This window comes from Eleutherodactylus coqui, chromosome 2 (genome assembly GCF_035609145.1).
Source record: "Eleutherodactylus coqui strain aEleCoq1 chromosome 2, aEleCoq1.hap1, whole genome shotgun sequence".
Classification (NCBI taxonomy): domain Eukaryota; kingdom Metazoa; phylum Chordata; class Amphibia; order Anura; family Eleutherodactylidae; genus Eleutherodactylus; species Eleutherodactylus coqui.
Window position 1 is genome coordinate 191,140,407 of NC_089838.1, and position 19,054 is coordinate 191,159,460.

The following is a 19,054-nucleotide window of genomic DNA, read 5'->3' on the forward strand; positions in this document are numbered from 1 at the left end:
ACTTCAGGCATTCTACACAATGTCCCATTTCACACATTGCCTGTAACATAGTAAATAGCTCCCGTTGGGCACGCTTTGCTTCTGTCATAGGATGGATCTGGTGTTCCTTTATCCTTGGTGGGAATAGGAACAGGAAGAGCTTCAACAGGGACTGGCTTGCTACTTTTAGCACACAGCACTGGGCCCTGGTTAGTGGCCAATCTCATCCTTGTCTCCACCTGCATCAAACGGAAACTGGGCTTTAAAGCAGGGAAGGGAGAGGGGGCCACACCAGACATGACAGGATAAGATGGGGAGAGTAGCAAAGGAGGGTATGGCCACCACTGGTCACAGCCAGTAGCCATGCCACACTGCTCTGTCTATGAAGGGACCCTTGCTGTGATAAGTGGTTACTGCATCTTCTCTGATGAGCTGTAGAGCCAGAAGCCTGAGGATGTGTGACCACTGGGAACATAATTTCATTGTATTCCGAGCGCATAACAAGCAGTGAATGCAGTCAATAAAGTTACATTGATTTTGATTAACTCACATTAGTGGGGGGTTTTTTATGGTGTACTAGGCGATATAGCCATGAATTGCGCAGCGATTTTATGACTAGCAGTCCTACAATATAGGCCCCAAAAATGAGCTGAGCACTTATGTAATCTGTTCAAAAGAAAACCTGTGTTTCCCATAGCAACCAATCACAGCGCAGCTTTCATCTTACCTTAGCAGTATAAGAAATGAAAGCTGTGCTGTTAGTGGTTGCTATTGGCCACAAAAATTACAGGGGAAGTCAGTGAGCTTTCCTTTTTTTTTTTTTTTTTTTTTTTAAATTGCGCCAGTATTCGTCGCCTGGTGCTGAAGAAGAACGCTCATGCAACATTTCACTCAAATCGGACCAGAACTGTGGATGTCAGATGTTAGTGGGGCAAGCAGACTTTAGTGGGCAACAGTGCGTGATAGCGAGAAATGTTTATATTAGCCGGTTACCCGTGACTTCGTCCACGTGGAATTTGTATTTTTTTTCCTTTTTATCCAATTTGCGTTTTGCTGTCTATTGAAAAACATAAATAAGTGAAATGAATATATCTGCAAGTGTTGCCAGCACAGTTCTGTACACGTCGTTTTTGGTCTTGATATCTTTTGCTAGGATTTAAAGGTTTTGTGAGCAAAATCTGTCTGTGTTGTACAGCCCAGCTGTTATACTGCTGGGGTAAGATGAAAGCTGCGCTCTGATTGGTTGCCATTTGTTATACTGCTGAGGTAAGATGAAAGCTGCGCTCTGATTGGTTGCTAGAGCTCAGCTTTCATTTCTTACACAGCTGGGGTAAAATAGAAGCTGCGCTGTGATTGGTTGCTATGGGCAACATTGATTTTCTTTAAAATCTCAATCCATGTTATTGTGTTTTTGGTTTAAGTTTTAATCCCGGGCAACGCCGCATATCACTGCTATCTTAATAATCGCATATGTGCGGCAACAACATCTGCCCATTTATGTAGGTATAGCTTATGATGTGCACCTTCTTCCCCTTCGCATCGCTGCATTGCGGTGGAGCGCCTGTACATCAAATAAATCTGTCTTGTCTAATTTATTTATTTCACACGGCTCCGTGTCACCTCCCCTTAATTTACGGTGCAGTTGGGAGTAGACAGGTTCCCTTTAATAGCAGGGGAGAGCATTAATGATAATAAATTTAAAAAAAAAATGCACACACACCACTTCAAAACAAAATACACCTTCTACAAGTGTTTAAGTTTTATTGGTCCAGCAACTGCAAAATATACAAATCTCTGAAAGGCATGTCTTATCAGCTGGCATAGCTTTTCTTAGGCAATCATACCAGACAAATACACATAAAAATACAGTTAACATGTCACAAAATGTAACTGAAACATAAGCAGAGCTTACAACATTAAATAAATAAATAGCATACCTAAAACATAAAAAAATTAAGCCTTGGAAACAAAACATACAACCATGTGGGTCCTCTGTAAGGTTTCACTTATAAAAAAGGTGCCATGCTGCCCCTTCTAGTGAAACCAACTAAAACATATACAAAATGTAAAGCCAACAGCAGCCAGAGACAGGGCAATAACCAGCACCAGCGTAATAAATGTTAAACCCTCCTGTTAGAGGCGTTGGGCTGCTTTGACACCTGCGTTACGGCTTAAGTCAGAGTTTCAGTACTTTGCTCCATTTTCTGGGTGAAAGTGAAAAAAAAAAAAAATTTAAATCCGTTTTCTTCCGTGCCCCCTTCCCCCTTACTTTTTGTAAAACTTTTTTTTTTTTTAACCCCTCTGAAATTAAAGTGCAGACTGCACAGTTTTCCCCATCTTAAAAAAACAGAAACCTGACAGAATGCCAGCAAACTGAAGCCTTTTTGTTTTTTGAAACCCCATTAAAATCAGAGCGGAAAATAAAAAGAAAATTTTATATTCGTTTCTCTCCTCCAAAAACAGAGTAGAGATGCGTAAACCCTGTACTGAACTCCAACACAGGTGTAAAAAGCAGCCATGAGTAATTATTTCATTTACTGTGCTGGCAAGAAGTCAATATAATGGCAGTAAGTTACTAGGTGCTCCGTGTACCCATGGGGTACACCTAAAAGCTAGTTGGACACAGAGACCACTGGATTGTGTATGGAACATTTTGTAGATCTATGGCCCAAATAAGAACTTGAATTCAATCCCAATCCTTTTATACACACTCGCACTATCCACCGCTCACTAGTAAGGTTTTAAAGTGACAATTCTCGTACATTTCTCCATACTTTTAGAACAAAAAGAAAGAAAAAAAAAAAAGTGAAAAGTGAAACAACATTTTCAGAGCAATTATGCACACAAAACAAAAAAACCAAATGCAGTTTTACGGATCCACGACAGTTGACTGCGGCCCATAATACCACACTTCTCTAGGCTATCTCCATGTAATCCAATAAGTCAGTTCTAGTGCAATAGTAATGGCAGCGCTCTTTGGGATTCAGATCACCACGTGAAAACCACCAAGTTGCTGTGTTCCTTGGTGTCCGCTATAACCATACAATCTTTCATTAGCCATTATCAGTCCATGCCATGAATTCTACACATCATTTCTGCCTTGCAACCCTGTCAAACATTAAAGTGCAAGTATGCCTCTTTGAGATAAAGTGAAAACATATGAAAATATAATCCTCCGGCCCAAATATTTATATCACTTGACATGGCCAGTCCCGGTGCCACATTCATAATGTGTGTGCTCACGGAGATAAGAAAGCTTTAGCAGCCAAACAGCTCCAGAAAGTGAAGTTAGAGAAAGTAGAGAGCAGTCCAAGATTACCGCTCTACTAGCAGCTTTTGTGAAGACCTATAGGAGGCATTCATTTTACCATACAGTAGAGTAATATCCACACTGTAGCATATGGAGACATGATATATGGCTCTAAGGGCTTATTCACATATGCAAAAGACACAGTAAATAGAGCCCATTAATTTCAATGGGTATTTTTAACGCAGCATATCCTAACTTGGTGTGTTTTAAAATCAATGGGCGCGCATAAATCTGCAGAAAATACACAGGAAACCTGCGTATTCACGCATGAAGTCAATGGGATTTTTTGCGTTTTTTTTAAATTGTGTATTCACATGCATAAAAAGACTGCCGATAGGCAGAAAACACAAGGGGACCGTGTATTTCAGTCTGTGAATACATTGCATATTCACGAACCAAAATATGCATACGCCCATGTGAGTGCATACATGAAAGCGGTCAGCTATCCAGGTGCATCAATATAGCAAGCTGGTCAACCTGAGATTCAGCTGAAACTGAAAACTAGAATGTAAAAAAGTTACAAAACAGAATGGTCATGTTGTCTAATGTACTGGCAACAAGCCTCAAGTATAATCTTGTATGTGTAGCACTCCCATTTCTCAACTAGGCAAACCATAATCTGGAGCTGCACACTATACCACGGCATGAAAGGTCACACTTATGGCAGGAACTGTGTAAAGTATACTCAATCGCAAAGTGTCAGGGCGTAGGACTTCAACATCCGTAAACATTTTTTTTTTTTTTTTTTAGGCTTTGTTACTTTAAGTAGTTTGGTTAATACCATCTAAAAACAGTATAAAACTAAAATCAACTACAAAATAAACACAAACATAACAAAAAAAACAACAAAGTTTGGTGGTGTACAAGCAGTTCCAGCTGTGCACCCCACAAATGAAATGACTCAGAGGTTCCTTGTTCAACTCGTAGTTCGAGTAATAAACCCTTTTGGTGTTTATCTGCTTTTCCAGTTTGATTTAATAAGTTCAGACAAACAGCTGCAGGCTCTAACACTTGAGTCCAAAGATAGGAAACTGGCAGACAAGCTTCAGGAACGAAATACAGAACGTAGAAAAAACGGACACGATGATCACTTGTTGACTTGGCAGGTCTTGAATTGCCCATGAAACTCAAGTTCACTCATGCCCTGCAATAAAGAAACAATGCGCATATTTTAATGTTGAAGCGCGCAGATGACAATGGAAACATTACATCACACCAGAGCATCAGGTGAAAAAAACACAGGGAAGTGTGTGGAGGGCTGTACAACAGCCATATGACGTATGCAGCTTTTGGGTTCTTTATGGTTTCATTTACATCAGTGGTGTGATCTGAAGTGAGGAGACAAGCACTCTTTGGAAAGCTGAAGTTGGATTCCCATCACAACTAAATGAAATTCAGATGCTTATAATTTAAATGGCCATCTCCCCTGAAAATTAACAAAAAGTCAGTCTAAACTACAGAAAACTCCAATCTTTTACTCCCCTCATGTTCACAAAAGACCTGTGGTATACAGGGTCATATGATCTAAATGTAATAGTACCTTGTGTATACAAGGTAATGTTATTGCACAGCTTTCATAACATTCAGTCATCAGTTGTAATGACCAAATAGAAAGGATCTTTAATAGTTACATCATGATCTAGAAGGGTGATCAATGCATTTTAATGCAGAACTCAGTGATGACATGCCTCTTGACATGTGGGTGTATCATGTGCATATACATAACATCCAACAATGTGCACTACTACTATGGAGGAAATACTAAGACGTTCAGAAATGGAGAGGATATAATAATGAGGTAGAACTGAGAACTATGAGTGTATGATATGTCATCCTCTGTCATGAGAAGACGCTTTTCAGGGGGTTCACTTTACGTGAGAATAGCCAGCATGCCCTCAACCTTCTACATAATGAGGTAGCCAACGTGATCGAATGATAGTCTTTAAAATGAGGGGAAGAAATCAATAGATTAACCCTAAGAGGTTGACTGCTTGGTCTGCAGACCAACTACTGCATACCAGTATGGTGGAATGGGTAGCAGGTTTTGTGATCTCATGAATATCTATTAAAATGCAAAGTCACATTGGAAACGTGACGTAAAGCCTTTTACACAGCAACCAGTTCAGCCAACTCGCAACAACGCACCACACACTAATAGGGTAAGAGGTGGAAGGACAATGGGAGTCAATCTACCAAGGATCACACAAGCAGGTTATGCAGCTTAGAAGCAAGTTAAAGTTCTTGCACTTGAAAATGCATTTAATGGAAGAGAAGAACAGGTATTAAAAAGGTGAAAAAGTGGATACTTACAGGCAAGCCTTCCCTAGCAAAGGCTGTATGGAGAAAACGGACCAAAGTAAGTACAGATCAAGTCAGAAGTAGTTTGCAGATGCCATTAAAAGCAATTAGGGAGATCTAGCAGACAAGACTTTCATTTTTTACAACTACACGTACAATAGTATATCGGGGTCTTCACATTATATAGAGCATAAAGATTGTAAACTAGATATCGACTTGGAGAAGTCTATAGCAAATACTAACCTGTGTCGCTTGTACAGTAGATGGCTCTTGAGATGCGCAGCCTGAAAGGGCAGAACCAAGATCTTCAAAACTGTTGATCCGTGCTTTCTTGGTTGGTTCTGGACTTGCAAGAGGTGTGACGCTATTACGTCTCATCAGAGGGGTAGGGCCCTTCTTACAATCCTGCAAAGATGTACATATAATTAATGAAGAGATCTCACGCTACTTTATGCAGAGTCAAAAATGAATATATATATTATATAAATAAAAAAAAACACAACTGTAGGGCCCATTTACATGCAAAGATAATTGTTCAAAACCTGCTAATGGACACTAATGTCCATTAGCAGCTTATCATGAGCCTCCGGGACCTGTATGCGGAGAACAGCATATGATCTGTTCTCTGCATTCAACTCCATTGTTCTGCCGCAGGGCTGCAAGCGGAATCCAATGTATTCAACACTCCTGTGGAGAATACAGCACCATGGACAGCAAACAGTCTGTGTCATCTTCTCTCCAGCTGAAGGATGGATTTTACACCCACCTAAAAATCACTGTTCAGCTGAAGAGTGAAAGATGGGCGCATTTATACACAAACAATTATCACTCAACGTTGGCTTTTGAGCGATAATCGTTGCTTGTAAATGGGCCTATAGTTGCTGTAAGGCCTACCAAGATATATATTCCCAACACTTTTTTCTTGTTAGACACCATTTAGTATCTTCTGTACTCCACAAAGATAACCAACATAATACCTTACCTCTGATCTCTCCACGTGGGTATTAACGGCATCGACGCTGAAAGTGACGGTTTCTACATGGCACCCTAAAGACAGAAAAATCTATTAAAGCCACAACTGTTCAGTCATAATTCTATTACATTAAACATGAGACTAGAGAAAATGCCTTTAAAAAGGAGATTTAGTTTGCTGCAGTTTGTACTTAAATATTCCTGCATTAGTTCCAGAACAATCTCACCATTACTAGAGATGAGCGAACGTACTCGGTAAGGGCGATTTCGCAATCGAGCACCGCGATTTTCGAGTACTTCACTACTCAGGTGAAAAGTACTCGGGTGCGCTGTGGGGCGGGGGTTGCAGAGGGGAGTAGCAGCGGGGAACAGGGGGGAGCCCTCTCTCTCCCTCCCCCCCCACTCCCCGCTGCAACCCCCCCGCTCACCCGAGTACTTTTCACTTTAGTGAAGTACTTGAAAATCGCGGTGCTCGATTGCGAAATCGCCCTTACCGAGTACGTTCGCTCATCTCTAACCATTACCCATTCCTGGCCTAAGACTCTGTTTAGGAAAAGATTATCATTTGAATGAGTGAATGAAGTCACAGTTCGCTCATTCTCTTGGGCAGCCTGTTTATACAGGCAGATACATCTTTGGCTCGTTCAGTTGTTCACATTTCCTGTATAACTGAATGTGAACAACTGAACAATGAGAATTTAAACCTAACGATTAGTGAACAAGCCAGCGATGATACTTATGCCTTTTATTCAGTCTACAAGGGCCTTTAGAGTACCCAACACTCCCCTGGCCCTATAACTCACCACACACTTTCCCAGGCATACAACAAACTACACACAATGAAAGACACTTACCATATGCAAATGGAGTCAATTTAAGCATTGAATGCAGCGGACACTTGAGATATGGCATTTCATCTAAAAATTAGGAAAAATATACCAAGATTAAAAATTATACAAAAACTATACCACAAGTCTGTACTGTAAATAGTATAAGGCTTACATCATGTGGCCTGTCCTCATACCTGCAGATTTATCCAAAAAATAAGACAGGAGGCATCTCATAACAGCCTGATGACAAACAACTAGGATATTCCCTTGTCTCTCCAGCTCCATAATTACAGGTTCCAGGCGCTGCACCAAATCTTGGTAGGACTACCGGAAAGAGAAAAATAAAGTTATTGAATTCTGCAACAAATAATCAGAATCCCATATATTGGGTTTGACTACTACATCCATATTAGAATTCTAATGTGCACAGCATGGTGCAATGAAAAGCGAGAATAGGAAACCCTCACCTCTCCTGATGGGTAGCGGTAGTGATATTTATCCTGAGCACGTAATGCATATTCCTCTGGAAACTGTTCTTTGATTTCTTCATAGGTCTTATCTTCACACACACCCTGGTGGATATTAAAAAAAATCATCATGATAATCGCCTTTTACACTACTTTTATAGATGTGGAACAAGAAGAGGAAAAGAAAGAGGAAGGGGGGGTTGCTAGGAGAGTATATACAGCTAGTACAAGTTATACTTTTAAAAAGAAAAAAGTTCTAGAGTTCAACTAAAAACAAACGCAAGTACAATAATCTTAGCTTACCGCATCAAGCTCATTCAAAGCCTTCCACTGCTCATAAGGTATGTTCAATGCTTCAGCTGTTTGAATAGTTCTTTTCAACTGGCTAGTCCAAACTTTTAGCTCTTTTAGGTTCTGGTCCTGAATGTATTTCTTCAGGGCAACTGAAAACTGGTGTGAAAGAATGAAATTTAACTAAATTCATAGCTACTTTAAAACTGAGTTACTCTAAAACAGTATGGAATAAAAAAGTCACGCTATACCAGGACCAAAGATCCAGAATCCAGTGAGACAAGTACAGTTACAATACGATTTGCCTGTTTAAATGTTCATTACCTTCTTTCCCCGCTGTGATAAACCAGAATCACCACCAATTTTTCCCTGGACATTGCTCTCACTTTCCCCACCTCTGCATAAGTATATACAGCGGGGCTGGACATGGATATTCATGAGATAGTAAACGATCTTGCTTTGAATGTGGTCCTGTACTCTGTTCACCAAAAATCTTCGACCAACATCAATGACGATGATCATAGAAAGATCTCTGGAGGAGAAAAAAAAAAAAAAAAGAAGAAGAGGGACACGTTACACAAACTGCATGAGATGATGCCATAAAGATGAGTGAATAAACGTAGTATGTAATGCCGGAAAAAAAAAAATGTCCATGCAGTTCAGCCCATTATCCCCAATGTTGATCCTGATGAAGGAAAAAAAAAAAAAAAAGTCAATGACTCAGAAGCTAATTTTCCCCATTTAAAAAAAAAAGGGGGGGGGGGGGGGGGAAATCCTTCAACTTCAATCTGGCAATTGGAATATTCCCTGGATCAACAACCTTTCTGAATTATTCAGTGACTATAACATGCAATATTGTTATACTCAAGAAGGGCATCCGGCCCCTCTTGTACTCTTATCAAGTTCGCCATTACCACGTCCTCAGGCATAGTCCATATTCTCACTGCTCTTACAGCAAAGAACCCCCTTTTATGTTAGTGCAGATCTAGGAATATTTACTCAGCCGACATTATCTCTTACATGACATGGATTTATGTGTTTATATAAAAGGGACTACAAAACAAGTTCACTTGCAAACAGCTCACAAAAGAAGACCGGCCCAAACACTACCTGTCATGACTGTCCGGATCAAGAGGCTCATACATGTTCTTATAGCAGTTTATCCTTTTCATGAAGTCCTCCAGTGCCTCTTTTGATGAACAACCTTTGTAGTCTGGACTGGACAATTTAACGTCCTGCAAACAAAGCAAGATGCCATCTTTAACCCTTTGGAGACATCAGATATACATAGCCGTTCCATACACAGTGGGTATTGGTCGTCTTTGGTAACCAACACCCAGCCACAGCATTGGCGATCAGAGATAGCTAAATGGTTAACAACAGTGACTGGAGTTCTCCCTGTCAATACTGGCAGTGTTGCTTAAATCACCTGATCGGCTTGCCTGCAATGAGATCGTGGCTGGCCGTTTATTTGTCATGGCAGCCTGGGGCCTTGTGAAGACCCCAAAGACTGCCATGTATGTGTGCTAAACAGAATGCCTGCTAGAATACAATACATTGCAATGTTAGAGTATTGCAGTACAAAAAAAAAATAAAAACACGACCCTTTGCCATCACCACTAAAAAATGTTTACGCTTTCCTGTTTGTTACATGATACAATTAAAAAATGCACCTTCCCCCACAAAAAAACAAGCCCTCATATGGCTATGATCGCAGAAAAACGAAGAAGTATTTTTTGAAAGCAGAGAGAAAACAAAATATGAAAATGGACTTGTCCGAGGGTTTATGATGGCAACTTCCCCCACACTCTCAGAAGCTTTCACAGACTAACCACCACATATCAGATGCAGCTCAACTAGTTAACAGAAAGACTGGCAACAGAGTACATTTCACTAGTGACACCTACCATAACATTGCTGGCAATAACTGATGGATCATCACATATAGATTCAATGAAGAAAACCTGAAAAATAAGAATATTTTAGTATCTTACATCAATGAATTTCAAGAGAGCCAATGGATCATAAAAAACAAATGTATTGAAGCTGTAGAGCAACAAACTAGGTCGTGGTAATATAAACCATTAGGCCCTTTTCACCCGGGTGTATTTGCGCTTCCAATATGTAGAGAATAGAACCCCTTGGTTTCAATGGGCTCGTTCACATGCACATTTCCTGCGCATTTTGGTTGCACAAAACAAAAACGCAGCTTTCTCTAAATCCTTAAACAACTGTGCACCAAAGTACTCACAGAAGCTTACTGGGGGTGCACAAATGTATGAGTAACACCGCTGGTAAAAGAACCTATTTGGAACTCAGACGAATAAGCCATTTCAATTTGTGTACCTTTGTTCGCCGCGCGCAAATGAACATGTTCTGTGAGCGGGGAAAAAAAAGTCTAATAAAATACGCTGATATGTGCACGGAAAAGTTGCACTGAGGCACGTGCAAATGCACATACGCTAAAGTGAGGGGGCCTTAGCATAGTGTTTATACTGGGTCTGTTCACAAATGAATGCTAATGCTCAAGCTATAAAATTCTAGCTACACTCCAGATACAGAACACGCAGGCTACTTCAGTTCATTGCACATGGCTCAGGATTGTGTCGCTCTTCGGCAGAAGCCTGTTTTTGTCATAACTAACCTTGAAGTCATTTTCTTTGGCAAACTCTACAATCATTGCTCTTCTCTCTCTTGTCGTATTTGTGGCATCAAAAACCTAGAAGACAAATCATGTTTAGCCTGAAGTATCAAAGATTTAACAATCATGAAACCAAATGCCATAAACAATGAAGACGACTTACAGCGATCTGTCCACCTTCCTCAGTCAAGTAAGACTTCACGTCTGCTAGAGCAGCTAAGGCACAATGTCTAGAGGGGGAAAAACAACCATCATCTAAAAAGTCATAAAAGATTAGATCACATACTAAAAGGTCAACTAAGGGAAAGGAAGTGGCAGCATGTATATTACTGGCAGACCTCCTGCAGGGTTACTGCCCACTGATAATGAATGGATAGATTACAGCTCTGGGGTGCTTTACAGGAAAACAAAAGTGCACCCCAAACCACATTACTACATAATCTGAGGCATACGAAATACAAGCCCATGCATTTATTCCAGTGGTTCATGAAACGGCAGGTACATTTTAAGATAAACTGTAACGGTGCACTCATACTTAGCAGATTTGGGGGTAGGTATTCCACAGCGGAAAATCAGCATCAAAAGGTGCACTACTAGTGCAGATTAGCACCAAAATCCACCCCGTGTGAACACACCCTGAAATATTTTTATTAGCCAGAAAGACAATGGATTAGCCCAATATGATGATTAAGAAACAAACCTTCTGACTTTCATGGCTTCCTGGTTGTCTACACGGAAGAAGTCAAAGGAGCTGAAGTCCTTCACCACTTCTCGTCTGTATTCCCCAACATTAAACACTGTTAAGAAAAGGACAACATTCAAGAATGCAGTATAAATTAATCCTTAACACAAGTCGTACAGATATATAATCCTGAACGTCCTAGACAAGCCCATTACTAAAATGGAAGAGGTGGTGGAGCACTTTAAACAGAGCAGATAAAGGATAGTCAAGTATAGCTAAGAATGAACAGGTCTCTACAATTCTTGGGCCATTATATTGTAATAAGATTAAAATAAACTTAGAAGTTCCGTTTGGTCCAAGAGCTCAACAATACCTAAACATATATCTTTCGTTTACCTTTTGTAGGAACTCCACTCCAGTTGAGATAACGAGTCAGTTTCTTGGAAATGTAGGTCTTCCCACGAGCTGGTAGCCCCACCATTACAATCACAGTAGGAGAGTTAGCGAGTTGGGGTCCACCTACTGAAGAAGAATGTGGAAAGTTAGTGAAGTATCGTTTTTTTCCCCCTAAATTAAAGATCCCTACACGGTCTGGAACTATTTTCAGTCTGCAGATACTAAACCAAGGTCTGATATTTATCCAGAACGACAATAAGCGATGCCTCAACTACCGGAATAAGCTGACTAATCTCGCTGCAGGATATAAAAGAAATGTGAGAACTATTGACACAGCTATTGGGTTAGCTAATTGCTTTATCCCAGACAGCACATACTGTCTATTCTCTGCCAGGAACTTGGCACCGATTGACATTCCTAATACATTTGGAAAACACAAAACGTGAGGAAGTATCAGGAGCAAACTGACTGGTATATGCCCACATTTATGGGCAGTCACATGTTTGCAGCACCTTACTGTTACATATAGATCAATGGAATATATAATCAGTCCTAGAGCTAGTAAAGAGAGTGCACTGAGCAAATGGTTGATGAATCAATTCCATTCATTTGTGAGTCAATTGGTACAGTGATTTAGTTAAATAACTCATTCATACTGCCTACAAAAGGCATTAGGAATCCCCTTGGGAAGTGACCTTCTGCTCTGGCTTTGGTATCTGGATCACATGTGTCCAGCTGTACACATGGGGGGGGGACGACAAGTGCCCTACCCAGTGACCAGGGCAAATATGCAGCAGGTGCAGAATGTAAGTGTCAAGGACCCGCACAACTTCTAACAAGAGCATTGCAACACAATGTAAAACTTAAACATTATCAGCCTTCCCCAACGCTAGATACTATGAGTCTATATAAAACCAGTCTGTGGTCTGCAACAGTGCTATACAATAGTAATGCTTCCCAAAACTCAAGACTGAGTGGTTTTTTCAAAGAATAAAAACTAGATTTTACTGATATTTAAGGCAGCCACCTAAAAAGAACAAAGAAAACCTGCGGTGTAACATACTCACGTTTAAGACTAATCATCTCTATAAGATAAGCAGTAGAAGTAGCGTGCCGTAACGAGCGCTGCAGGTTAGAGTAAAAGCATCCTGCTGCAAGTAGGTCATCACGTATATTAATACGCGTCATTAGCATGTAATCCAATAACATACTGGACATTAGACTGCGCCTCCTTACATCAGGAACAATAAGGTAAGTCAAGTTACATATAGGGCGCATTCTTCAGGTACCAAAGATCTAAAACAGATGTGATTAAAAGGTTTAACCCTCAACAACAAGCATAATAAAAGTTCCAAACACCCCTCCCAAAAAAATCCCCAAGCTGTAAAACCAATAGCAGAAAAAAAAAAATCTATGTTCAATATAATTAAGAAATCCACTTACACATTAAAGACCACTGTATTTGCACTCAGCTAGGAGAGACCATCTGCAGACATACTGCCTCCTTGTTTACTGACTCCCTTACTTTTTTGCCCTAAGGGGCACAGCTGTCAACATCTCATTAATACATTTTTAATTCTCCTTTCACATCCACTGCACCTTAGCATCCATTCTCTGTACAGACTCATTTAATCCAGCCTGCGTTCCTGAATATTCCAATTACACTGGATTTTTGATAATCTGGAGCACACTGGATCCTACCCAATACTACATTAAAACAATATTCAACCAGGTTCAATACACAATAGTAGATCTGCAGAGCAAAAAAATGTAATTTTTGATGTATGCCAATTACAAGACCGTATGGTTATGATAAAAACGTAAAGGTGTAAACATAGTTGTTTGTGTCCAGGAAGCTGGCTTATCGCTAGCAGAACCAGAAGAGCCTGGCAGTGGACCGAGTGCCCAATACTTCCAGCTCCCTCTACCGTTCAAACAGAAAGAAAGCGCTTGCATCAAACAGAACAAGCTGGCATGCTCAGTCACGGGACCAGAGGGGTGGAGAGGAGAAAATCTTACACAGCAGTTTATACACAAACTATGCAGGCTGGAAATGCCAGGGTTAATGGAGCGCAACAACAGCAGAAGTCACTACAGATCATCCAAGTGTTATCATATCCAGACCAACATGGCATCGCCCTCAGTAAGAGGAACACAAGCTTGTAGATAGGATACATTATTGGCTAACAAAAAAAGAAAGCAGATAAAAGTATACCGGCCACCTGAACGCTACAAACACCCACCTATAGCAGGCAATCGGCTTCTGTGCGCCAATGTTCTCTGGGTAGAGTGTCATAAGCAAGATTGAAGAAGGGAAAATCCAAAAACAGGAGAGTCCAATCCATTAAAATGTAGATGTTATTGTAATAATGGAATTTAAAAAAAACAAAAACACTTCAAATGGATACAAGGTACTGTTGACACGTTTCAGATCCTTATGGCCTCATGTCGACGGGGAAAATCAGGCCCGCTACGGATTCTCCATGGAGAATCCGTAGCGGCTCCCTCCTGCCCCGCGGACATGAGGCATTAAAATAAGAATAAACTTACCCGCCCGCAGTGGGCCATGTGTGTCTTCCCTTCTTCGCGGCCAGATCTTCTTTCTTCGGCCCGGTGGATGTGCTCGGCACGCCGGCTGCGTGCATGTGCCGGGCACATCCGCCAGGCCGAAGAAAGAAGATCCTGCCGCAAAGGAAGGAAGATCTGCATCGCCCAGAGCAGGTGAGTTTAATTCAGGCGCGGGTCTCCTGCGGATCCAGACGGCTTCCATAGAAGCCTGTGGGAGCCGTCCCCGCGCGAGACCCGCACCTAAATGGAGCATGTCCATCTTTTTTCCATGCTCCAGAAATTTTTTAATTCACTTTTATTGACCATCCGCGGGTATTTATCTTCCTGCGGGTGGTCAATGCATCCCTTTGGGGCACGGATGCGCGTGCGGGTGATCCACTGCGGATTCTAATTCTCCTTTTCCCCATGGACATGAGGCCTAACATGTTGACTAGGGACTCTTTATCTGAAACACTGTAACGGATTGGATACTGCTGGCTTTTTCCCCTTCTTCCATTTAACAGAATGAGGTTACAGCAAGCTTTCAAGATGACTTCAGTTTCTTCATCAGGATGGAACATCCTTTTTGTTTGTCAATAAAAGGTATCATTTCTACATGAATATCTTGTTTCTCCTACTGAGAATAACATGGTGTTCCACTAGCTAACACTGTAGCAAACGTTACTTTTCTTTGTATCATCTCTAGACCAATAACCCAAATATCATCCAGAAAAGCCTATTTATGTGCAGCTATATAGTAATATAAAAACCCTTTATAAACCAAAGGTGTTCAGACCAAGAACGGTAATCCTGTCTAAATGGAAAGTTAGTCTGAGGGATGAATGTTAATCTTAAATAACCCTCCAGAGGGCACAGAGTAAACTTCTTTTAGCCCCATAATCCGGACATCATGTCTACCTGCCTTATCCGACATCATTAGATTACACGTGATACTAGATTAGTAAACTGTCTGGACACTAAGACTTTCACAGCTCTACCAGCCCTGTATGTAGAGATGAGCAGACTGTTAGATCAATGACTGATAGGGAATGTTCTGAGGCCACCTTCACACGGCGAGCACAGTATCATACCAAGAAACCTGGCCAGGTATTGCGCTGCTCAACGTGCGTTTTAATATTGGATGCAAGGCGTTTTTCATGCAAAAATACCTTTCATCGCTTCTCTGAAATTCCGATCCCCTGGCGGGCTCGTTTCACGCCGTTTCCAAATGGAAACATCACGCCACACTTGCGTGTACATCATACGGCGTGCGATGCGTTTGACTGCCCATTGAAAACAACGGGCGATGCGTTGCAAGGAATGCGAAATGAATACATGCAGTGATTTTTTTTTTACCTCGCAGCATTGCTGTGATTGAGGTGTGTGACTATAGAGTTCATGTCTGCACATGGTTTGAACGTCTCGCAATACACAAAACTTGCACAAGATTCACACTAGTGTGAATGTAGCCAAAGTAATGTGAAATGTGAGCTCTATTCTGTATAGAACGATTTTTTTTATTGACTGCCCAATATCCAAATCCTCTGTGTCTCAAGACGGGTCAATCACTTCTACTGTTTTTTCTTTTATATACTTACCATCAGGTCAGTATTTCTTAATGACCTGATGGTAAGATGGGGATGACAATCATACCACAAATGGCTGGCGTACAATGCATCTGGTCACCAGAAGTGATCCAAATTACACAGATTATTCAACACGCTAGAAAAATGCTCACCAGTAAAGAAGGTAGGAAATGGGAGATCTTAAAGACCTTCCTATTTTTCACTGTCCCTAAGTTACATATGTATTACAGTCCAGAGCTGCAATCATAATTCTATCGGTTGCCATTGGGAACAGTCTACAAGCATGTTGTCAGACACTCCCCCAACAGCTTCCTGCTAGGACACAGGAGGAGGGTCATCTCTGAAGCCAGCGACATTATGAATTCAGTTGTGGACTTTAGAACAACCTGTAACTAAAGTTCATTGGTAGATGAGTAATGTGGACCGCTTACAGGGACAGAGGGGTTGTAAGCTTCAGAAAGCCCCTATTAGGACACTATAAGCCAATAGAGGGGTCTCCTCTGTTCAGGACCCTCACGTCTTGGAGAGAGAGTGGCTGCAGAGAGCATCTCTCGCTCTGGCGGATCTGCTCTGTATTACATGCAACCTATTAATGTGAACCGGCACTATGTCATGCTTAAAGGGAAGCAGTCACAACTATAAGTACCATAAACCAAGTTATGAGGCTTATATTTTAGGGAACATGGGGTTGCAGAGCTCCACAAGGTCACCCATTCCTCCTGTGAAGCAGTGACTTTTCAGAAGGCTGTGCACATGCTCAGAGATGAATGGGCATGCATGCGCACAGCCTTCTGAAGAGTGGCATGCTGACAAGGGCTGTGGAGTTGGAGTCGGCTGAAGCATACTGACTGGCATATTAGTAATATACATGGATGTATATGCAGAGCTTGTTACACATTTCCTTTCATGGGAATTTAGGAAAGTTCTGAAATGGTCTTCAATAAATATATATTTTATGTCCTATCTAAATAACTTATTTATCATATTGGTGATGAAAAGACTGATGTTACCATTCTAATACAGTAGATGTATCACCGAGTCATATATGAAGGAGTTGGAGTCTGGGAACGCTGAGGCAGCGAAGGTATGGCTTACTAACTCCACAGCCATGACACTAACCTCACCAAAGGACACCACAGGAACATGCAAGTATGAGCAGAGGCTACCCGGAGCCCACGTCACCTCCACTAGAAGCATCGTAACTCAGGGCTTCCTGACATGAGCCTACGGTCACAGCATATTCTATGCACGGGTTTGGAACGAAAAATCCCTTGTACCAGTCTGCCTAGGTTCCCATCCCACTGGGCGCACAAGATCACAGCATGCATTACATACACATCGCGATCGGCGGCCCGCAGCATCATTGCGTGCCGTGCAACTGTCAGATGGGGAGCATGCAGAGAATGGCGCTCGCATGCAGCAGACCTTAGTCTACTTCTAACTGCTGACCACTTCCCTTTAATTTGTGGCGGCGGGCAGTGAAGTTGAACATTTACTACTTTCAGCACAGAAAGGGGTCTCACAGGGATATCAGCTTACAGACCCTCCTAACAAGTAGAGATGGCCCACAGTGGAGGACTCATTAAACAGGTTTTTTATGCAAAATGTATTTTAGGTGCAAACTATTTTTGTTCCCCTTTCTTTTGGAAGGCGGTCATGTATAAGGTGAATGGCCTGCTCACCACAGGGGTCCAACCCAACTGCATGCAGGGTATTGCAGTGTACAGCCTGCTGACATCCCAGGAGCCTCTAGTGATCAGCAATCTGGAAACAAGAACTTTCTAAGAGATTTGTGAAAACCTGCCCCGAAAGTAGCAAGTGAGAGGTGCCCAGCTGTACAGGCATAGCACAGCCGCTGGCATCTACATGCCCGCACGGGCACCCACTGCTGCAGGGACCAGTCCCGGCACCCCCACCCATCAGTCACCGCAGGACACGAGGCACACGAGTCACGATCCAGCATCGTGCCGCTATGTGGAGGACAGCGCCCCCTACGTAGCAGCTGCCAGGACTCCCATCAGTACCGTGCCCGCCCCCTGCCGACTCACCATTGATGGGCACCTCGGGGGATCTCATCCTTGGGCAGCCAGATCTTCTTGATCCGGTTCTGCATCAGCTCCATCGGCATGGCGGCGGCGTTGTCCGGTCCACGAGATACAGTCCGGTGAATTACAGAGCGGCCATGGCAACGACCAAAAACTGAATGACGTCGGGCGCAGGGAGTGTCGTGACGGCGCAGCTGCTGCTCCACCGCTTCTCTGCTCTCATCTGTGCGGCTCCAGTCTCTGCGCGCAGAAAAACCCCGGCCGGCAAAAAGCAACGTGACTACCGTGACGTCACCGAGAGCTCCCCGCCCCGCTCACCTGCTGCTCTGTGCTGCCACCTAGCGCCCACACAGACGAACTGCAGGGTGAAGTCCGGCACGTACAATTTTTAACCCCTAACAAGCTGGATCATACGAAGTATCACATATGTAGAAAACTGCACTAGAATACTTATTGGTATTGGAGATTTATAGATAGATTTAACTTAATGTAATAGCATCAACAGTCCTCACTACACAGCTGCAGCTGGGTTATAGATAGAGATACATCTGGATGGGGATGCTGCACTCCAGCACTGCAGCTGCTGCCTACATCTCCTTATACATGGTAATCAATCACCACTATATGGAAACCTTTCACCAGGCACTGCACGATAATGGTCCTGGGGAGGATGGGCAGGGGCACAGGAGGGGGTCGTGGCTGCTCTCAGTGCCTCCTGCACGTCCCTCACGTCCCCTGCCAGAGCTCTCAGTGCTCCCACCCCCTCAGCATCCTGCCTCCCCACCAGGGCTTCCAATCCCACCTGTAGCAGCAGTGAGCATCCTGCACTTCCTTCCAAGGTCTCCTCCAGCAGCCCAGCAGGACAAGTGTCGGGAGCTCCAACCACTAGTAACACCATCACACAGCAGGGCAAATTAGCAGCAGAGTGTCTGTAATTGGTCTCTTAATCACCAGAGATGATCAGGTCATGAAAGGTGTTCAGTTGGATGCAGCAAAGTTGAATTTGAGGG

General features: G+C 42.4%; 1 protein-coding gene across 1 annotated transcript; it reads right to left on the bottom strand.

Annotated features, from left to right (window-relative positions):
• Nucleotides 1-1,702: 1,702 nt before the first annotated feature.
• PFKFB3 (6-phosphofructo-2-kinase/fructose-2,6-biphosphatase 3) lies at nt 1,703-18,280 on the bottom strand. The gene is given in 16 exon segments (XM_066592107.1): nt 1,703-4,433; nt 5,831-5,992; nt 6,570-6,634; nt 7,414-7,476; nt 7,584-7,713; nt 7,857-7,961; nt 8,160-8,306; nt 8,472-8,679; nt 9,258-9,382; nt 10,055-10,111; nt 10,792-10,866; nt 10,952-11,018; nt 11,489-11,585; nt 11,867-11,992; nt 18,048-18,066; nt 18,068-18,280. Coding segments are annotated over 16 exon segments (1,563 nt in total). The 5' UTR covers nt 18,128-18,280; the 3' UTR covers nt 1,703-4,376.
• Between the last annotated feature and the right edge of the window lie 774 nt (nt 18,281-19,054).